The sequence below is a fragment of the Pseudorasbora parva genome, chromosome 25 (assembly GCF_024679245.1).
Source record: "Pseudorasbora parva isolate DD20220531a chromosome 25, ASM2467924v1, whole genome shotgun sequence".
NCBI classification, from domain to species: Eukaryota; Metazoa; Chordata; class Actinopteri; order Cypriniformes; family Gobionidae; genus Pseudorasbora; species Pseudorasbora parva.
Genome location: NC_090196.1, coordinates 11,880,862 through 11,902,518, shown reverse-complemented (window position 1 = coordinate 11,902,518; position 21,657 = coordinate 11,880,862). Strand labels below are relative to the sequence as shown.

General features: G+C 37.9%; 2 protein-coding genes across 3 annotated transcripts in view; one reads left to right on the top strand and one right to left on the bottom strand.

Moving 5' to 3' along the window:
• The window catches only part of LOC137064766 (ras association domain-containing protein 8), a 53,704-nt gene extending 34,511 nt beyond the window's left edge, over positions 1-19,193 (top strand). The window contains exons 3-5 of the mRNA XM_067436272.1: positions 765-1,411; positions 15,614-15,758; positions 18,145-19,193. Of these exons, the coding sequence (XP_067292373.1) occupies positions 765-1,411; positions 15,614-15,758; positions 18,145-18,266 (914 nt within the window). The 3' untranslated portion in view covers positions 18,267-19,193. The remainder of the gene's footprint in view (positions 1-764; positions 1,412-15,613; positions 15,759-18,144) is intronic.
• A 139-nt stretch (positions 19,194-19,332) lies between these two features.
• LOC137064765 (cytosolic 5'-nucleotidase 1B) lies at positions 19,333-21,270 on the bottom strand. 2 transcript variants are annotated; one of them, XM_067436271.1, is made up of 6 exons: positions 21,065-21,270; positions 20,874-20,987; positions 20,667-20,799; positions 20,074-20,196; positions 19,818-19,981; positions 19,333-19,706 (listed from the first exon to the last, which is right to left on the bottom strand). In XM_067436271.1, exons 1-6 carry the CDS (start codon positions 21,077-21,079, stop codon positions 19,434-19,436), a joined length of 822 nt encoding a protein of 273 aa, XP_067292372.1. In that variant the 5' UTR covers positions 21,080-21,270; the 3' UTR covers positions 19,333-19,433. The 2 variants fall into 2 exon arrangements, with proteins under 2 accessions (XP_067292372.1, XP_067292371.1); XM_067436270.1 differs by having other exon boundaries at positions 20,874-21,270.
• Between the last annotated feature and the right edge of the window lie 387 nt (positions 21,271-21,657).

Below are 21,657 nucleotides of genomic sequence, written 5' to 3'. Positions count from 1 at the left end.
ACCTTTCTGCAGGCTAGTAGGCCTGTACATTATTATTTAATGTACACATGAGTGAGGTCGAGTTAAACATTCTAGTTTGAATTTTATTTTTTCGGTTTTCGGCTTTGGTTTCTTCTTTTTTTGTTTCGGCCAAGAATTTTGATTTCGGTGCATCCCTACTGATAATGTTCTGCTCAGTATGTTGTCAACACGCTTCAAAGATGCCAAAACGAATAGTTTCATTCTTGGGACTAAAAACCATAAAACTGGAAGCCATAAAAGACCACAAATCATCGTGGAAATGTCAGTATTTCATTGAGACTTGAGATTAAATAAACTGCTTAAGTATTGTAGAGCTTGTAATATTAATTTGTTAAAAACAAAAAAGTGGCTGGTAAAAACATTGAGTGGTAGACTTTAAAAAAGTTAATTTCCATCCCTGGCGCGCCCTGTCTACGGGTGACGTCATGTATTTTGCGAAATGCGCAGTTAGGTAATGTGTCGCCCTCTATACGTTGTAAAACAGATATGCAATATAAACAATACAAAATTGGCCTACGATAGAGATTTTAAGTCTACATTCGACTACAACTGTTTATTAAAGGTTTGTTGCCGATTAGAACTTGAAGTGCGATGAGGTCTTAAAATATTTTGAGAAGGTCTTTAAAAAGTCTTAAAAAGGTATTGAAATTAACTTCAGGATTCCTGCATATACCATACAGTTCCTTTAATATCTATGGTTACAATCTTATTCAGCAATGCAAACTTTATTCTTTTTTCTATAGGTCGCACAGGACGCTACACACTGATTGAAAAATCAAGCGCCAAACAACGAGAGGTTTTAGTGAGAAGTGCCCACAATTCGCCGTCAATGTCCCCTCGGTTAACAGGCAACCGCGTGGAGGATCTTACCCAACTGGTGAGGCTGCAAAGGGAGACTCTTTCAGTTCTAGACAGCAGGATGGGGGCGTACGAGGCAGAACTTCGGATGTTGACTGAGAAAAGAGTTGGACCAAAGGATGATGAACTGTATGTGAAAATGACAGAGGAGATTTCAAGGTTGGAAAAGCAGGTGCGAAGGAACAAGGTGGAGATCGAGGAAGAGGAATTCTGGGCAACTGAGCTCCAGATCGAGCGGGAGAGCGAGAGGCAGCTGCAGGAACGAATTCAGGAGTTGAGCAGTCGGCTGCGAAGTTGTGAGGCGGACATGGATCAGCGGCTGATGTCACTGCGGGGTGTAGAGGCAGGGATAGAGGCTCAAAGGCAGCATAAGGAGATCAGAGAGACCCAGCAGGCCAGTGAAGGGGAAGTGAAGGCTAGACTTCAGAGAGTGAAAGCAGAACTCAAGGCTCAGGCTCAACACACAGCTCAGCTTGAAAACAGCTCAAGAGCAGTGGACCGCTCACTGGCTGAGTCGTGCAAGAGAATGCAGGTACGTCAAGGTGAACATACAAAAAAATCCATATGAAGTTTTAAATATAACATTAAAGCTAAACTGTGTAACTTTTTTAGTTTAGCTAAAACAATTCTTTCAAAAAGATATGTGCTCATTAATGTATATTTACTTCTTTCGAATAATTAAGTATTCTCATAAGTTTTTAATATGCCACTGAAAATACATACGGGTGAGGGGTTCGAATGCCGGTCGCCATGTTGCAAATTCAAGCTTCGCCTTTCACATTTTAACACTCGATGGCACCGTGTCGAATGTGAAGAGGGGATTGCTTGAGACTGCTATATGAAAACCTGAAAGCCTTTTTGCTGATGGAGAATCACTCTTATTCTCGAGGATATGTATCAGAGTCGCCAAAGAAGCAAAAAAGAGAATTAAGACTGTTAACAGACAAATCAACAAGACAAAAGTGGGATAGCTGTTGTTAGCAATGAAATGGTAAATAAAATAAAGAAAACGTAAAAATATTATTCATTTTACATAGAATGTTAACTGACAGATTAAATATCCGCAAATTTTAATAGTTTTCTAAAGTAACCTCATCACTTGAAGGAACATTCATGGATGAGGTCGAACTGGAAGCCATGTAAATGTAAATTTTGGACTAAATTGGCCACCGTAGGAGTTACAACGAAATCAGAATTGAGAGGAACAGAAACTAATATTCACTGTATGGTCATATACCTTTTCACCGCTAGATGGGGGAAATAATAATAATAATAAAGCGTTCGATTTATATAGCGCTTTTTCTAGGCACTCAAAGCGCTTTACATTGAAGGGGGGAATCTCCTCAACCACCACCAATGTGCAGCATCCACCTGGATGATGCGACGGCAACCATATTTCGCCAGAACGCTCACCACACACCAGCTGTTTGGTGGAGAGGAGACCGAGTGATGAAGCCAATCAGGTTGTGGGGATTATTAGGAGGCCATGATGGACAGAGGCCAGTGGGCAAATTTGGCCAGGATGCCGGGGTTACACCCCTACTCTTTTTCCGAAAGACATCCTGGGATTTTTAATGACACACAGTGAAGCTTTAAAGAGTGCAATAGTCTTGTGATTTCTGCCATAAAGACAAGCATTGCTTTTCATTAGTGTAAAATACCCAGATTAATCCATTTTTGATTTTTAGTTATCTTTGAAAATCACAAAAGCTGAATACACTGCACAACTTTTGCCCAGAATTTTACCTCTATTTGCAGTCTGGGCGAATCGACGCTATCTGCAATGTGTCTGATTTAGCAGATTTTTTTAGCTTCTGACTGAATCCATCCAATCGAGGATATCAAACATGTTTTGAGCCTATTTTAGAACGTGTCACGTAGCATTCTCTTCAGAATGACTCGGAAGTCTGGTAGTGTGTGGATTTCAGTCGTTAGTGTATCACGCCCAGTTTTTCCTCTGTAACCATGTACAAAGTCGGAAAGTGTATGATACCTAGTATTTTAACATCTCCTTTTTAAAAGTCTTGTGATGTATTGCAGCCTTAAAGGTTTAGTTCGCCCAGAAATCTTAAATCATTATTTACTCACCCTAATGTTGTTTCAAACCCATAAGACTTTTGTTCATCTTCGGAACACAAATGAGGATTTTTTTTTTTAATGAAATATGAGATTTCTTTCCCTCCATTCACAGTCTACACAACTACCACTTTGATGCTTCAAAAAGTTCATTGAGATCGTAAAAACAAATTGTTTGAAGAGACTTTTAAGAGAATTTGGGCTTTTATTCAATGTAAACATTCATCAACTCACACCAGTTTAGACATGTGCCGATTTTTCGGTAATGCGATATATTAAGGTAATGAATATGGACGATATTGTTATTTTGAGGTGGGCACCTCAAAATACCGTAAATAAAAATAAAAATAAATTGTTAATAAATTATTATAAGGCATTTAAGAACACTTTGCCCATCAACCGTATAAAATGCTCAATACCGCTGTATTCTGCGTCAAAGGGACACGCGCTCAGATGTAAACAATTCCAACATTTGCACATGGCTGAACGAGTGAATCGATTTAAAAAAGAATCAAGAATCGATTCGAACGTTTGAAATCGATTCCATCGAGGGGAATCGACTCCTCTTTAAGAGCCCTTTCAGTTCTACAGAGTTTAGCAATCATTTGTCTCTCGCTCACTAATAATGACTGGAAGTCTCTGCAAAAGGCTCTTTTGGACAGTTAGTTTCAAATAACCAGTTAAAAATAAAACAATTCAGAGGTTCTTTTGCATCATTGCGTGATGGCGTCATTACAACATAATTCTAACAATTTATTATTATGGTAAGCCATGCTGAAACGTTCATATCGCTGATTATTATCCCCTTAGGTTAATGGTGTTGTTTATTGTCATTGTTACCTTCTGTGATCCTCCATTGTGGACAAGTTTACTACATTTTGCACACAAAAACATAATTTTAGTTTAAACGGTTGAAACGGTTATGCTGTCCACAACGGTAGGTTTTGAGCGCTGCTTACTAATGCAGATGTGAGGGTCTTATTTAATTTTCAATGTTCTTACATTTTCTATAATCTAATGATAATTCTGAAAGAAAATGCACCTAGGGCACAGATTAATGGCGGAGTCTACTGTTGCTATAGTAACGAACGCAGCTTCCTCGCCCATCTGATTGACAAATAAACTGTACACTCTTATTGTCAGGGTTTGTAGAGGGGGAAAGGAACGAGGACTCAATTGCAGGAAGAATGGGCTTTATTTAATAAAAATCAAACAAAACAAACAAAACAACGCCGAGGGGGAAAAACAAGACTTGACTTGACTTGACTTGACTTGACTTGACTTGACTTGACTTGACTTGAGGAGCAGGACAACAGGAGGAATGTTTGATGACGATCCAGCACAGGACTGCAAACACAAGAAGATTAAATGGGGAGCAAACAATAGAGGGTAATAAGAGAAGACAGGTGGGGCAAATGAACCAATAATCAGGAAACAAGGTGGGTGGGATTAGATGATTGACATGAGAGTGCATGGGACAAAGAAACACATGAACATGTGCTCACACCAAACGTGACATGAACATGCAGCTAATGAAAACTCATGAACTGCATGTTCACACGAAACATGACAACAAGAAAGAATGCAGCAAGTAAAACACCAGCTGCATGCTACTCAACACAAAACACACGGACAGGAGAGCGCACACTCACATGACAAGACAGTGCACAAGAACGAGCGAATGCTCATTCTGTGCGTTCACAACAGAAGACAAAACACAAGGAGCATGAATGTCCGAATCCCAACACAGAACCGAAACCCAACTAGACAGAATTGCTGGGACCCGAACACCACACCCCACACAGAAAACTACAGGGACAGAAGAGCACGCAGCTCGAGCATGCTCAAAGCTGCGTGCTCACACAAGACAAGACAAAACTGTGTCAGGACTCTGTCACAAAACCAAGAGAAAGCTAGACCGAGATGACAGAACCCTGACACTTATACTATTGTTTTTGTTAATATTGTGGTTATTTTACGTTCTGTGCAAAAGCACTTATTTAAACGTAGTCATTTAACTTAACTGTGCACACGCATTTTATACATGTCATCTAGTTTTAACTATGCAATAAATGCACGTTCTTGAATAATGTGCTATCCTTTTTATTTATTAAAGCTCCCATTCTTTAACAGAAGTTCCCTTTCAAAGCCTACAGCGAACGGCCAGTTTGGACTACACCCCTGCACTTCCTTCAGGAATGACGTCACTAGAACCGCTTGCTGACTAACCCTCCGCCCAAAAATACACGCAAAATAGGGGGCGTGTTCTTGTTGCTCTCCCACGTGGAGAAGAGCGCACATTCAGCGCTTGCATCTCCCCGTTATGGTAAGAGGCGGGACCTTTCCGGGCAAAGTGAGCTAAGCTGCTGTCTAGGGCTGGGATAAACGATTATTTTTTAAACGATTAATCTAGCGATTATTTTTTCGATGCATCGATTGATTTAACGATTCATTTTTCCTGTCCGATTCGGTTACGATTCGATTCGATTATCGATTATCTCCCCATTAATTGCCTAATAGCAATTTATACATGTTGATTTAATTATCTGAATGCAAAAAACTAATTCCTTAACATTGCAATATATGTTTATTGCTTTTACAATTCCAAAGTAAAAGACTATACAAGAACAATGCATTCAATAAAATCATAAAGTGCACGCACGCGCGCGCACACACACACACACACACACACGTCGTGTTTCCATGTTTTATGGGGACTTTCCATAGGCGTAATGGATTTCATACTGTACAAACTGTACATCCTATCCCCTTACACTGCCCCTGCCCCTAAACCTACCCATCACAGGAAACATTCTATGTTTTTACTTTCTCAAAAAAACTCCTTCTGTGTGATTTATAAGATGTTTTCCTCATGGGGACCTAAAAATGTCCCCACAAGGACAAGGTTTTCGGATATTGCCATCTTTGTGGGGACATTTTGTCCCCATAACGTAGGGATTACCAGGCCCCACACATACACACGCACACACAAATAAATAGCTAAGTATAAACCAACAACGAAACACAATATACGATTTTTCTATGTATGCAACTCAGCCTACAGGCTATGCCCATCGATTAAATATCAACAAGTTGGTTAATCAAATCTGGGGACACTGAAGCGTGCCGTGAGCGTTTCGGCTGCGTGGAGTGTCCGTTTTTGTTTCGGCTCCCACGTAAACAGGTTTGAGTTTGCACACTGCCTGTGCCGTCAATATCATAGATATATGGTCAATAGGCTACTGCCGACGTTGTCTTTGCTGTATCAGTAGGCTATTTATGTTTAACATTATGAATATAGCTTCCCTCCGCATTAATAGCAGCAGCAGTGCCGCGTCAGACACGCTTCTAGTGTGCAGAGGCAGAGAAAACGTCACACAGCCCCGTGGATGACACGTAACAGAAACGCTGCGCGCATCCGCGGCATGACAGTAAAAACAGTTACATGTAGAGTGCATTACGGGCGTGAATATTCCGTGTAAAACCGGAATAGTCCTGGGATGAAACTGTGCTCACTTAGAGGATGGATACCCTCGGTCACATCAGCGCGATTAGACAGTGAACATTTTAAATTTAAAACAGCTTATTATGTAGGTAGCCAATGTGCCCGATGCTTTCACTTGATGCAAACGTTTGTTATTGTGATTAAAATACATAAAATATTACCAAAACATCTGTCTTCCTGTGTGCAGAAATGTGTTTATGTAGCCGTGACAACAAAACGCGTGTATGCGCGCCCGTGTTAAGAGCGCTTGCTCAGTGCGCGCCGCGCGCCAACCCGCAAGCCTTGCACTTCTGAAAGTCTGAGGAGCCACTCGTGTTGCTACCATAGATATACATAATAAATAATATACTTAATTACATAATATACTTTATTATGCATATCTATGGTTGCTACTACTCTCCGGATCCACCATCTTTATTTTGAGTCTGACGAATAGACGCGCATATTTTGCGTCGACGTCATCGATGACATCGACGCGTTGTCCCAGCCCTACTGCTGTCCAATCACAACACGGGAAGCGCTGGCCCAATCAGAACTCGTTACGTGTTTCTGAAGGAGGGACTTCATAGAACAAGGAAATCATCAGGCCGTTTTTAGGACAGAGGAAACAATGTTGTTTGAAAAATACTGGGTTTTTTTTACACGTGAAACATGAACTCATGTTATATTGCACACTGTAAACATAATCAAAGCTTCAAAAACACGCGAAGAATAGGACCTTTAAATTGCATTTATTGCTGGGCTATATGGGCCATCTCAGGAGCATCCATAATTTAAAATCAATCCGTGTTATTGAAATGTATCTTCATTTTACAAATGAAGTTTCAGAGAAGGGCACTTTATACATCCTTGTATCCCGTGGTCACTCCGGGACGAGGTTCCTCCATCCATTTAGTAAAAAAAAGAAGAATCGAAAACAACAGTGTGGAATCAATTCTTGGAATCGACTCCCATCGATTCCGGAACCAGGAATTGGAATTGGAATCGGAATCGATTCACTGCACGTGTGTAGACACGTCACTTGTGCATTTGAAGTAACATCACAAATCAAGCATCATCACGTCACATGAGTTATGCCTTTGGTGGTTGGTTGTTGTAGAAGCACCGGTTCGGAACAAACAGCACTGAATCACAATGATGCTTTCTCTCTTAACTGCTGAAATCTATTCAGCACCATATGAGAAGGGTGGGGAAGAGAGCATAATGCCTAAAAGAAAACAGCCCTGTAATTGTAATACTGTACACACACAATTTTGGAAACTACTATTTTGATTGTTTTTGAAATAAGTAACTTCTACTCACCAAAGCTGCATTTATGTTAACAGTATTTATCTGAAGTAAAAAACAGTATTTATCTGAAATAAAAAGCTAACAAAGGTAAACAAAGGGAGGGGGGGGGGGGGGGGTAAACAAAGAAAGGAATATATTTATTCAGCAATGATGCCTTAAAAAATGGATTAAGTGACAGTATAGACATTTATAAAGTTGCAAAAGCTTTATATTTCAGATAAATGTTGTTCTTTTGAACTTTCTATTAATTAAATAATCCTGAAAAAATTACACAACTGTTTTCAACATTAAAAATAAACATAAATGATTCTTGAGCAGCAAATCAATTTACAATGATTTCTGAAGGATCATGTGACTATGAAGACTGGAATAATTCAGCTGAAAATACAGCTTTGAATCACATAAATAAATTGCATTTTAAAATATATTAAAATAGAAAAGTTATTTTAAATTGTAACAATATTTCACAATAATACTGTTTAGTTGTATTTTTTGATCAAATAAATGCAGCCTTGGTAAGTAGAAGAGACTTCTTTAAAAACATTCAGTTTTCAAAACCAAAAGTTTCCAAACTTTTGACTGATTATGTGTGTGTGTGTGTATAGATAGATAGATAGATAGATAGATAGATAGATAGATAGATAGATAGATAGATAGATAGATAGATAGATAGATAGATAGATAGATAGATAGATAGATAGATAGATAGATTGATTGATTTCTGGGACCTGGCAACCCTGATGACAGCAGAGGGCGCTGATGGAACTGCAGAATGCAGCGATTACCCCGGAAACCCCGCAAACAAACCAACAGCGCTAGTGAAGTTTTTAAAATGCTCCAACCGGCCATTCATTTTTTGTATTCTTAATATTGTTCATCGCAGCACCAAATACGTAAAGACTTAATAGGCTATTTATTTTCAAACTTAAACATTTTTATACTTTAATCTGGACTACATGTCCTAGTAATTAGAACTTGATTATTTGTTATTGTTCAGTTACCCTTTGAGACATACGGCTTCATTATTACCAAACTGACAATGAAAAACACTTCAAAATACTAAATCAAAATAACTTATGTAATGGATCTAAGATAAAACTAACAATGATCCTTATTTCTTAACTAATATTAACAAAAAACATAATACTTTCTGTAACAAATGTAGCTATTGCTCAATCTTTGTTAATGCATTTAATAATAAGACCTTATTGTAATGTGTTACCTGTTTTTCTTTATAGTCTAATTCTTTTGTAATTCAATCTTTTTAAAAATGTTACTGTTTGGTGCATTGTTTTATTTATTTAAACATTCAGTTTATTTATTTTTTTATTACACTTAAAGCTGTTATACTATGACAACGTTTTTTTTTTTTTTTTTTGCAACTTATTTCAATATCGTGATGATACCATATACCGTGATAAAAGCTTCAGCAATTAATCATAACATGAAAAATTGATACCGGCACATGCATGCACCAGTTGTGGTAAATGCATGCTCAAGTATGTTCGCTTGACATTTGAGAACCAATGAGGTTCATTCTCGTGTTTTACGCAGCATGAGCTTCCGCAAGAACCAATGCGGTTTGGTTGAGCCTCTGTTTATGCTCGCTGATCAATGTTAATATGTGATTAAAAGCCTAGATTCAGTCTGTTCATCACATAAAGAGATCATATTTCTTTAGAACGTTTACGATCCTCTGTTTGAACTTTTTAAAGCATCAAAGTGGTTGAATGTCAATGTCAATAGAGGGACAGAAATTTCAGATTTCATAACAAATATCTTCACTTGTGTTCAAAAAAAGATGAACGAAAGTCTTATGGGTTTGGAATGACATGAAGGTGAGTAATTTTTGGGTTGTTTAATAGCATTATCTGAAGGCTCCACAAGAATGTGCAAAGTCTTTCATTAGTGACTGGCCTGAGCTGTGATGTCAAAGGCAGAAGGGAGCATTTCTACTTAACACTTTTAAGAGCCATCCAAAAATATCAGGAGCCAATGTCCATACCAATATGTCAGGAGCTTAAATGCTTTAAGGGTCAAATATGGATATTAAAAACCTTTTCACAGGCATAGTTTCTAGGAATGCTCCAAATAATTGGTCACTTACCGAAACCAGTTGATGATTACTTTCTTTGATTCTATAAATGGTGACGATCACATTTTTACAACGCAAAAGACGCAAGCTTGCTCACACCAGCCGTGAGAGGTGTGGCAAATATGAAAAGATCAGCAGCGGCTGCATCTCCATTGGACTAGAGTACAATAATAACGCAGTGAAAAGGTGTGTATAATTCAAACTACTTTTATTTAATTTAAAAAAATCCCAATAATCGGCATTATCTGTAGCTCCTGTACATCTGCATACATGTCCTGCTCTTCCTCCACTCTCTTCTGAACTCTTTCCGTCAGGCAAGAGCATGTTCTCCTCATTTCAGCTGAAGGGTTGCCATAGTAGTCAATCAGTTCCGTGTTTTTTGTTTTCTCAGCCAATCTTTGTTCTGGAGCCGGATTCACAAAAAATGTCTTAAGAAAGAAGTTAAGAAAATTCTAAGAAGTTCGTAAGAATGTTCCTAAGTGCAACTCTTGAAAAATTCTTAAGTTCTCAAATATTTTCTTAAGAACATCTTAATTTTGTACTTAAGAAGAAAATAAATTGTATTTGATTGAAAGGTATTACTGAAGACTCGCTGAATTAAAAACACCTCAAAGCCCATCTTTTTGCACTTCTTGCAGATTACCGTAGATATCGTAATAAGTGTGCAGACTATTTTCGTTGTGACTGGCTTGACTGGAGTAAATCACTCAATGTCGTGTTTTTAATGTGCCGTGTTGGTAAAATCTGTATCTTATAAGAGCCTAGCCATTTATCATTAACGCTGCTCGGTTACGAAAGATTGGCCGTTAGATCTACACAAGACGAATCATATCTCAGAGACATCCGAGCCCGTGGCAGACGTCAGAAGAACTGGCCGAGAAAAAGCTGCTCTCTAATGAGCGCTGAAGACTCGCTGATCGCCTGGATCTCTTAACTAAACTAAAACGCCAGATAAAATTGTCAAATAGGCCCTATCTTTATAAATAAACCACAGATTTAATCTTTAAACAAATACATTCTCACCTGAAAAAGTCTTGAAACTATTTGTGACACAATTGCAGTAGTATTTTTAAATTACGTGGAGTTTCTCGTCCGCTATTTTCTTGTCTAAGTGGTGCGTGCTGGTTTCTGGTTTTTTACTCGTCTATATGGTAGGCTACTATAAGTTATAAATATTATATTTAGCTAGCTACTGTTATTTTGTAATGCTTAATATTTGAAACAACCCAAGCCAAAAACACAACAGAAAAAACAGCGTCTACACGACATGGTAGCGCCGGCGGCAACAATACCACAATACCAGTTAAGCCGCCGTTCTTTGGCCATTTTTCTAAAACTCTGCCCCACACACTGACTTAGATTTGTGGGTTGTGTTTAAATGAAGCATTTTAGAAAGGCGTGGCTGAGCCTTAACTTTTACAAAGAATATCGGACCCACTTTATATTAGGTGGCCTCACTACTATGTACTAACATTTAAATTAATAATTTGATACAATGCAGTTATTGTGTACATACATGTTGTTACATTGCACTTACATTTAAAAAAATACCTGCATCTAATTACATATGTAATTAATTTCTGTAGTTACATTTCTAATTACACTGCTGACCAGGATACTGAATAACAGGATATTCAGTATGCTACATTCTTTGCTCATGTTTTTCAAAGATTCATTTTCACAAATCATGGCTTGTGAATGCATTAGCAAAGATTTTGCTTACGTTTCTCAGTTTTTCATTTGCTGTTTTGATACAAACGTCTCGTGGGGGCGGGCTTAACAGTGATCTACTCTGATTGGATAAAGAGCTTTTGATGGACAGGTGGAATAATCTTGCGGTGCTTTGTATTAGGCTAGTTTGTAAAGATGAGCTCTCAGGAGAGACATGGAGCGGCGGCGGCTTCATCTTCATCATCTTCTTCACCCGCTTGTTCTTCAAGGCAGCAATAAGTTGGTGTTATTGAAGTAACCAATAATATCGATAAAAGGTGTATCCATGTACAGTGTGCAACAGTTCATTGCGGGTTATTGATATACATAGGCGTAATTTGCGGGTGCGAAATGTCCCCACCACTTTTTGAAACATTGAAACATCTTGTTGCACGGATGAACCTAACTAATACAAACAAAACATCTCTGGTTAACTAGAAGAGAGCATCATTTCATACACACACAGACGAGCGCTTTAATCGCTTAACGCCGTTGCAGAGACTTTCTATTTGTTCCGGTGAAATCATGAAATAAAATGCATTAAAAAAACTGTCCCCGCTTTTGATATACAACCTTTTGATATTCAGGGTAAATGCAAGAATTGAACATCAGGTTTATATTAACTAATAAACTAATTATTGAATTGAATTCTGGACATCCGCCACCGCTCCATGTCTCTCCTGAGAGCTCAATCTTTACAAACTAGCCTAATACAAAGCACCGCAAGATTATTTCACCTGTCCATCAAAAGCTCTTTATCCAATCAGAGTAGATCACTGTTAAGCCCGCCCCCACTAGAGGTTTGTGTCAAAAAAGCAAACGAAAAACTGAGAAACGTAGGCGAAATCTTTGGCAATGCATTCACAATCCATGATTTGCAAAAACGAATCTTTGAAAAACATGAAGCATCATTCATTCAAAGAATGAAGCATACTTAATATCCTGTTACATTTGTGCGACTGAGTTAATTTTTTTTTCATTTTCGATGTGTTTTAATTCTTTTGTAATGGCATATTTTTGATAGCTTCTAAAAAAGTTTTGTTCAGTTTAAAGTTTTGTTCAGTTTTATTGAGACAAAGGTAATTCCATACACCACCACACCTGTCCCTAACTTTACCCCTTAAACTTACCCACACCACCACACCTGTCCCTAACTTTACCCTTAAACTTACCCACACCACCACACCTGTCCCTAACTTTACCCTTAAACTTACCTACACCACCACACATGTCCCTTACTTTACCCTTAAACTTACCCATACCACCACACCTGTCCCTAACTTTACCTCTTAAACTTACCCACACCACCACACCTGTCCCTAACTTTACCCTTAAACTTACCCACACCACCACACCTGTCCCTAACTTTACCCTTAAACTTACCTACACCACCACACATGTCCCTTACTTTACCCTTAAACTTACCCATACCACCACACCTGTCCCTAACTTTACCCTTAAACTGACCCACACCACCACACCTGTCCCTAACTTTAACCTAAACTTACCCACACCACCACACCTGTCCCTAACTTTACCCCTTAAACTTACCCACACCACCACACCTTTCCCTAACTTTACCCTTAAACTTACCCACACCACCACACCTGTCCCTAACTTTACCCTTAAACTCACCCACACCACCACACCTGTCCCTAACTTTACCCTTAAACTTTCCTACACCACCACACCTGTCCCTTACTTTACCCTTAAACTTACCCACACCACCACACCTGTCCCTTACTTTACCCTTAAACTTACCCACACCACCACACCTGTCCCTAACTTTACCCTTAAACTTACCTACACCACCACACCTGTCCCTTACTTTACCCTTAAACTTACCCACACCACCACACCTGTCCCTAACTTTACCCTTAAACTTACCCACACCACCACACCTGTCCCTAACTTTACTCTTAAACTTACCCATACCACCACACCTGTCTCTAACTTTAACCTAAACTTACCCACACCACCACACCGGTCCCTAACTTTACCCTTAAACTTACCTACACCACCACACCTGTCCCTTACTTTACCCTTAAACTTACCCACACCACCACACCTGTCCCTAACTTTACCCTTAAACTTACCCACACCACCACACCTGTCCCTAACTTTACCCTTAAACTTACCCACACCACCACACCTGTCCCTAACTTTACCCTTAAACTGACCCACACCACCACACCTGACGCTAACTTTACCCTTAAACTTACCCACACCACCACACCTGACCCTAACTTTACCCTTAAACTTACCCACACCACCACACCTGTCCCTAACTTTAACCTTAAAATTACCCACCACCACACCTGTCCCTAACTTTACCCTTTAACTTATCCACACCACCACACCTGTCTCTAACTTTACCCTTTAACTTATCCACACCACCACACCTGTCCCTAACTTTACCCTTTAACTTATCCACACCACCACACCTGTCTCTAACTTTACCCTTAAACTTACCCACACCACCACACCTGTCCCTAATTTTACCCTTAAACTTACCCACACCAACACACCTGTCCCTAACTTTACCCTTAACTTACCCACACCACCACACCTGTCCCTAACTTTACCCTTAAACTGACCCACACCACCACACCTGTCCCTAACTTTACCCTTTACTTACCCACACCACCACACCTGTCCCTAACTTTACCCTTTACTTACCCACACCACACCTGTCCCTAACTTTACCCTTTACTTACCCACACCACCACACCTGTCCCTAACTTTAACCTTAAACTTACCTATACCAAAACACCTGTCCCTAACTTTACCCTAAACTTACCTATACCACCACACCTGTCCCTAACTTCAACCTTAAAATTACCCACACCACCACACCTGTCCCTAACTTTACCCTTAAAATTACCCACACCACCACACCTGTCCCTAACTTTAACCTTAAACTTACCCACACCACCACACCTGTCCCTAACTTTAACCTTAAACTTACCCACACCACCACACCTGTCCCTAACTTTACCCTTAAAATTACCCACACCACCACACCTGTCCCTAACTTCAACCTTAAAATTACCCACACCACTACACCTGTCCCTAACTTTAACCTTAAACTTACCCACACCACCACACCTGTCCCTAACTTTAACCTTAAACTTACCCACACCACCACACCTGTCCCTAACTTTAACCTTAAAATTACCTATGCCGCCACACCTGTCCCTAACTTTAACCTTAAACTTACCTACACCACCACACCTGTCCCTAACTTTAACCTTAAAATTACCTACACCACCACACCTGTCCCTAACTTTAACCTTAAAATTACCCACACCAACACACCTGTCCCTAACTTTACCTGTATCCCACCTTAATATCAGCAAAAGTGTTTTGCAATACAATATGGACACAGTAAGAACTTATTTTTTTGATTGAAGTACATAGAAGGCTGATATAAAGTGGGACCAGAATATCTTTGGGTTTGAGACTTTGAGCTTTATAACAGCTACATAACACTAATGAAAAAAGGAAAACAAGAAATCTTATCATATGACCCCTTTAAACATTGAATTGGGGTGGAGTTTTATATGAATGCATTTCTGAAGGGAACTGAATACAAAAGTTTCCAAGACATTTAATTTTTATCTTGCCTCCATATGATCCCTATTAAAGTAGTGTTTATAAGTGTAGCAAACCTTTTATTGCTGCTGTTCCAGAAGCGCCACCTTCTGGCAGAGAGTGGTGCAGGGAGGGGGCACAGGTTTTCTTATATGGGGGGCTTCATGGACAAAATGTTGGGAACCACTGAACCAGACCACTAACTAGACTAGCACTAAATTAGCACTAACCAGAAACATATGCTGGTCTTAGCTGCTCTTTTCAGCAGAGTTCTGTCAGAAACATTCTCAATTGTGTTAGCTGTAAGTACACAAATGCCGCATGTGTTTGGATTCTTGAGCTAATTTTTTGGAAGTATATTGGAGAATTGTTACTAGCCAATTATTATTGCATTGCTGCAGGCTGAATGGCTGTTGCAACACTACACAAACATTTCACTACCCTCTTGTCCTTCTTTCCACCAGGAGAGTCAGTACGAGCTGGAGCAGCTGACTAAAGAGTTGAGGCAGGTTAACCTACAGCAGTTTATTCAACAAACAGGCACCAAAGTCACGGTTCTGCCCGTGGAGCCTGGCGACGAGGACTTAAGCAACACAACAGATGATAAAGGTATCTGTTTTACTGGCAACATATCCAAAGCCCCATATCAGAACCAAATATTCTGTTGTTCAGAATTGCTCCATACAGTATGGATACTGTTAGCACTCAGAAGAATGACGACAAGACCTCAACCATAATGAGTAATGAGTGCATTTTACAAGTGTCATTAATGGCAAGACCACATCTGGTTTCAATTTAGTGCAGTGCCAAATCTGCAGGCCCTTGTACTATCTGCTTTTCAGAAAGTAAAAGAATGTTTTTTGGGGCAGGGCAGTTCATGCTTTTTCCTGTAAACCATATAAGGCTGAGGGTGATTCAGAAGCACTGCTGAGAGTTAAGTGCCGCGAAAGATTATAGCTGTGCAATGATTGACTCAACAGCCCTAATGCCATTTTCTCTGTCTAGTACAAAAAATCTGTTATTTCTTTTTAACTTTATTGACGACAATCCTGGAAGGGAAAATAATTGCAAGCCTTCTGTTTGTAGATGTCACTAAGTTCAAAGTGATTCCCTTTTTTCTGGTTTTGTTTATGTGACTAATCCAAAGTGCCACCTTGTGGTTGTAGTTGGTATTGTAAGTGTTATTCCTGCAGTCATGGCCAAACAGTTGACACCAGGGGTGTCCAATCATGTTCCTGTAGAGCTAGCCTTCTTCAAAGTTCAGCTCCAACCCTAATCAGACCCTGATTATCTCATGATCGAGATAATTAAGATCTTCAGGAGCACTTGATAATCACATTTGGATTATGGCACGCCGTTTTGACCTTTATTTTGTTAATTTTTTTTATTTATTTGATTGGGACAGCGCATGTTAATGAACAAAACATGGAATACATGCATGTAAACATGCCGGATTGTAGCAAAGGGCTTATTTCCATCCGTAGTCCCACGGGCTAAGGTCACATAGCTCACAAAAACAAAAGTTATCAAATGTCCTATAAACTATTTATTTAGTCAACAATTAAATTTTAATTTAAAATGCTGATTCTTGATATCAGGAATTAGATTTTTTTAATATAAAGAATTACATTTCAACTTGTAAAAATGTGAATGCTTGATATAAACAATGATGTCGTCACTCGCTCAAATGCAAATTCTTAATATCAAGAAATACATTTCGAATAATACAACTAAAAACTATAATTCTTGACATCTGTAATTGTATTTTCACTAGTTAAATGTCACTATAGGCTATGGCAAGCCATTTTGACTTTTATTCATTCACAAAAATTCTTGATATCCACAATTACATTTTTACTAGTTAAAATGCAAATTCTTGATATCAGTAATTGAATTTCAACTAGTGAAATATCATCTAATTCAATTCTTTATATCAACAATAAAATACTTGATATCAATATAATTACAGATATCTAACATGTTACTAATTTTACTAGTAACAATCACAATTGATATCAGAAATTAACTGTCACTAGTGACAATTAAGTCTGCCATTTAAATTCTTTTCTTGATTTCAACATTTGATTTCTTACTAGATAAAAAAAATCCAAGTACACATATCAGCTTTGTATTTCTTATTTATAGAAATATAATTTGATATGAATAACTACTTTGTTACTAGTAAAAATATGAATTACCTCTTCAAGAACTCAATTTTCACTAGTTAAATGTCGAGCCATTTCGATTTTGAAGCATTCACAGGGTGTGAATTCTCGATATCAACAATTACATTTATAATTACATTTTCATTTTTGCCGTTAGGAATTACATTTCTACTAGTAACAATGGAAACATTTTATATCAGGAATTAGATTTCCTCTAGTAAAATGTTCATTCCTAATATCAACAATGATGTAATCACTCGCAGAAATCGAATTATTGATATCAAAAATGTATTTTCAACTAGTAAAAATAATTCTTGATATCTGTAATTGTTTTTTCACTAGTGAAATTTCACCATAGGCAGCCATTCAAATTCAATTCTTGATATCAGGAATTCATTTGCTGGGAATGACTAAAAGTCAAAACGGCTTGCCATAGTTGGATCTGGTTGGTGGATAGGAATGAAATATTAGCCTGCATTCTTTTTGAAATCTGATCAAATAACACAATTTTTCACATTGGAAATGAACCAAGTGCAATTGCATCGTGGGTACTGTATTTCACTCAGTGGCATACCATGTATTGTATACATATATACTGCAGAAATATTAGTATGATATTCCAAACAAGAAACGGATATAGGAATAAAGAAAAGACGCATGTAAATATCTGGTCGTCTGCAACTAGTTTTTTTGCATTCTGAGTCCATTCTTCAAAATTTCCCTTTGACCTTGATTACACTCTATATTCTTAAGATCTCCATTAGTACAATGAGATATAAGACAATATTTTTTAATAAGATGTAATTTAATAGTTTTCTTTCATTTCCCAGACTTCGCTGCATTAACTGGCTCGTTGAAACGTCCGGGTTTAACTTATCCAGTGGTTGGCAGCATCCGTGGACTCCATAGTTCAATCTCCTCTGGTTTGAATCCTGAAGGCATCTACGTTTGAGGACCATAAACCACTTCAGATTTTTAAAAACCTCTCCATATATGTTTTTGGCTGAATTATTTGCATTTTTAGCTACAGCAGATATTCTCAGCATAAAGGAGAACTAGTGGCAAAACCTTTCATGCAGTTTTTCAATACTTGATCTCGATCACAAAGAACTGCATACCATTTCAAATACAAACAAATGTATTCTGATTTTCATATGTATGGTATCATTGCAGTGTCTACTGTTTGAAAGTGGTACAGATGAAGGATGAATTTCTTTGGAAGCTTAAATATATTTTTGTATTCTCATTTGAGCCTCTAAAGATGTTTGTATGAATGTGCAACGTTAGTTTTTTTTATATAGAGAGATCGATCTGTGATTATAGGCGTTTTATTTTTTACATTTCATCAATGTGTTGTTTTTTATGTTTCCTAATCTTTACGAGTGTTTTACTATGTTGAGCCAAAGACGATCACTTATTTCAGCTGCAATACGTTACTGCATGAAATATACTCCTTGCTTTACTTTCGCCAATGTCACTATTGTTGATACATGCATAAAATGTTACTGATATTGACAAATACACAAGTGTTATCGTTTGAAATGTACTTTCACTCTTAAAGGGATGGTTTTCATTTTGAGTCAACCATTAATATTATTACATGTTTACCTTATCATTTGTCTCAGCGAAAAAATGAAATCATTTAGCTATTTAGCTAACGGTAGTGCCTTACTGAAATTCAACCCAAGCCATGTTAGGATCAACTTTAATGATGGTGCAAGCATGTTAACTCTGCTAATTAGGTTTTGATATTTTCAGTGTATATATAAAATATATTATGTTATATGCCCAGATTTTGCTTCCATGTCTTGTAATTTTGGTTGCATTTGATTTCAGTAGATATTGGTATTAAACTTGTTTTAAATGGTTTCCTACAGCATTTGGAGCTTGCTAATTGCCAAACATATACTATATATTATTTTGTAAACAGTTCATATAAACCCCTATACATCTATAGAGATGTGAATCACCATTAAAGCCAAATCACCTCATATGAATGCTCCTTATTGTACAACATTTTGAGTAATAAATGCAGTCAAGTGTAACAGCAAGAGAACAGAATTGGCACCTGATTAAAAGGAAAGCCACAATTGTGTGTCCAGCCTAGTGCTACTGACTCTCAGGAATGGGCGGACAAGTCCCTCATGTTGTGAAGGCCACCGTCCCACAGTATGTGGGGTTTAACTACAGCCAATATGGGGCTGCAAGGAGCTCCAGCCAGACAAAACACCTCGTCCACATCCAGACCCCATTCCCGAAGAGTTTTTAGGGCAGTGGCACAGATGTTTCGAGAGCCCCACGCGGTTAAGACACATGTGCAGAGAGGGCTGTTCTCATGCCCGAACCTCCTCCTCATCTGACCAATCAGAACGGCAAACTCTTTCATGCAGATCTGATAACATAAGACTAGGTTAATAAGACTAATAAACCTTAAAAACATAGTATTAGAGCAAAACAGATGATGTGTTATCCGTTGTAGAAATGCAAATATTTCATGATTTACCTTCGCTGCTTTGCAGGTCTCTATTTGGGTTTCACTGAACCCAAAATCTGTAAGACTATCGAGTGAATCCTCAGAAAAACCGATAACGTCACCTGAGAAAATGACCTTCAGCTGATTGAGGATGTGATGATCGGCCTGATCGTACAGCAAAGCAGCTGGAATTCCTAAACTCAACAAAATGTGCAAACATTAACTAATGCCTTCCAATAACTTTGAAATTACTTGTTAAATGTTCATGCATCATGAGGTGATCTACCAGTATGCAGAGCTTTATAGACATCACCCTTGTCGGTAGATAGGAACAGCTTTACTTTGTTTGATTGAAGAGTATTTAGGAGTTCTTCCTTTTTGCAAAAGTAAAATTTGCCTATTTCTAGACCTGGTGATAGAAAAAACAAAGCGATACAAGCATATTGAATCACAAAAGAGCATATAAGCCAATAGGTGTACAAAAAGATTTTATTTCAGTATTAACAGCACAAGTCTCATGTTTTATCATTATTATTATGAGAAACCTTAGACATTTCAATCAATTTTATAACATAAAAGTAACAGTAAAAAGCATTTTAAACGCATTAAATGTCTATCACTTGCTGCAAAATAGTGATTCTGGCCCATAAAAAAAAATCTTTCATATGTAAAAAAAACATTAACAATTGACATTTAATAAAAAGTCAAAACTGCATTAAAAAAAATAATTAAATCTGTAACAGAATTATAAAGCAGAAGTGATTAAAAGTAAATACACATTTTTAGGAGCACCTAAAATGACCACTGATAAAACTTGATTTTTGTTTAATTGTATATGTATGCAAGTTCCATATTAAAATCATCTTTTAATTAACTTACCATAATGCTTAACACTCTCAACTATCTTCATTTTGATTTCTTCTGAACACTCCTTTGCAATGAGAATCACTTCAAAAAGCAAAGATTCAGCCTTGTTCTGGTCCACAAGTCTCTCATTCACAGTTTGCATAGCCTATATTCACAGCAAGCATTTCAAAATATTAAATCACACCCAATGTATATCACACCCAATAACTGTACTCATACCTTAATAAAGGTAAATGCTCTGCCTTTGGGTAGTGCATCCGTGTTTGTGGACGTTGAGTTCAAGTCAAACAGGTCATTATATTGCAGCGCAATCATAAGAGGACCTGTGGAAATCTGTAGAAACAGAGGATATACAGCCATGTGTATATCAAGCGCATTATTAAGTTTCGTGTAGTAACTTTTGACTTTACCTTGTTATCCTCCATTCTCTTCTAAATGTCCGCCCTTCCTACATTAACAGATGCGGAAGTGAAGAAAATGTTGCGACCGTGACTTCAAACAAAACAAACCCGCGTGCTACTTAGGATTATATGGACACTCCTAAAAAACAAAACCGACGCGATTAAAAAGTGAAATGTGACCTATGCTTCCCGCCAGCTTGTAAAGTACTACTAGTGCTGCTTATTAACATGCACTTTACTGTCATCCGCCACCTCGCGCTGTGGAGGGGCACAACATCAGACAGATCTAGCTGAAGTAGTTTGTATCAGAATCAGAATCAGAAAGAGCTTTATTGCCAAGTGTGCTTTCACACACAAGGAATTTTTTTTGGTGCTGAAGCTTCCAGTGCACATAAACAATACAATACAACACGGTAATAAAAAATTCTAAGAAGAAAAATATGAAAAAAAATATGAACAGTATAAGGTCACGGTTACGTTTAGTCAGAAGACGTAGATTATGAGCATTTACAGTATTTGGGTGGAGAGAATAAATATAAATAATAAATAATATAAGTAATATAAGTAATCACCTGAGTTTAGGAGATATTGCACTCAAAAGT

What these genes read in the sequence shown, in the direction of transcription:
- LOC137064765 (XM_067436270.1), bottom strand. Translation starts at nt 21,014, where the DNA reads ATGGCTGTATATCCTCTGTTTCTACAGATTTCCACAGGTCCTCTTATG. An exon ending in TGAGAGTGTTAAGCATTATG is followed by an intron (nt 20,197 to 20,666) that starts GTAAGTTAATTA and finishes TTCTATCACCAG; the next exon opens with GTCTAGAAATAGGCAAATTT. An exon ending in CTATAAAGCTCTGCATACTG is followed by an intron (nt 19,982 to 20,073) that starts GTAGATCACCTC and finishes TGTTGAGTTTAG; the next exon opens with GAATTCCAGCTGCTTTGCTG.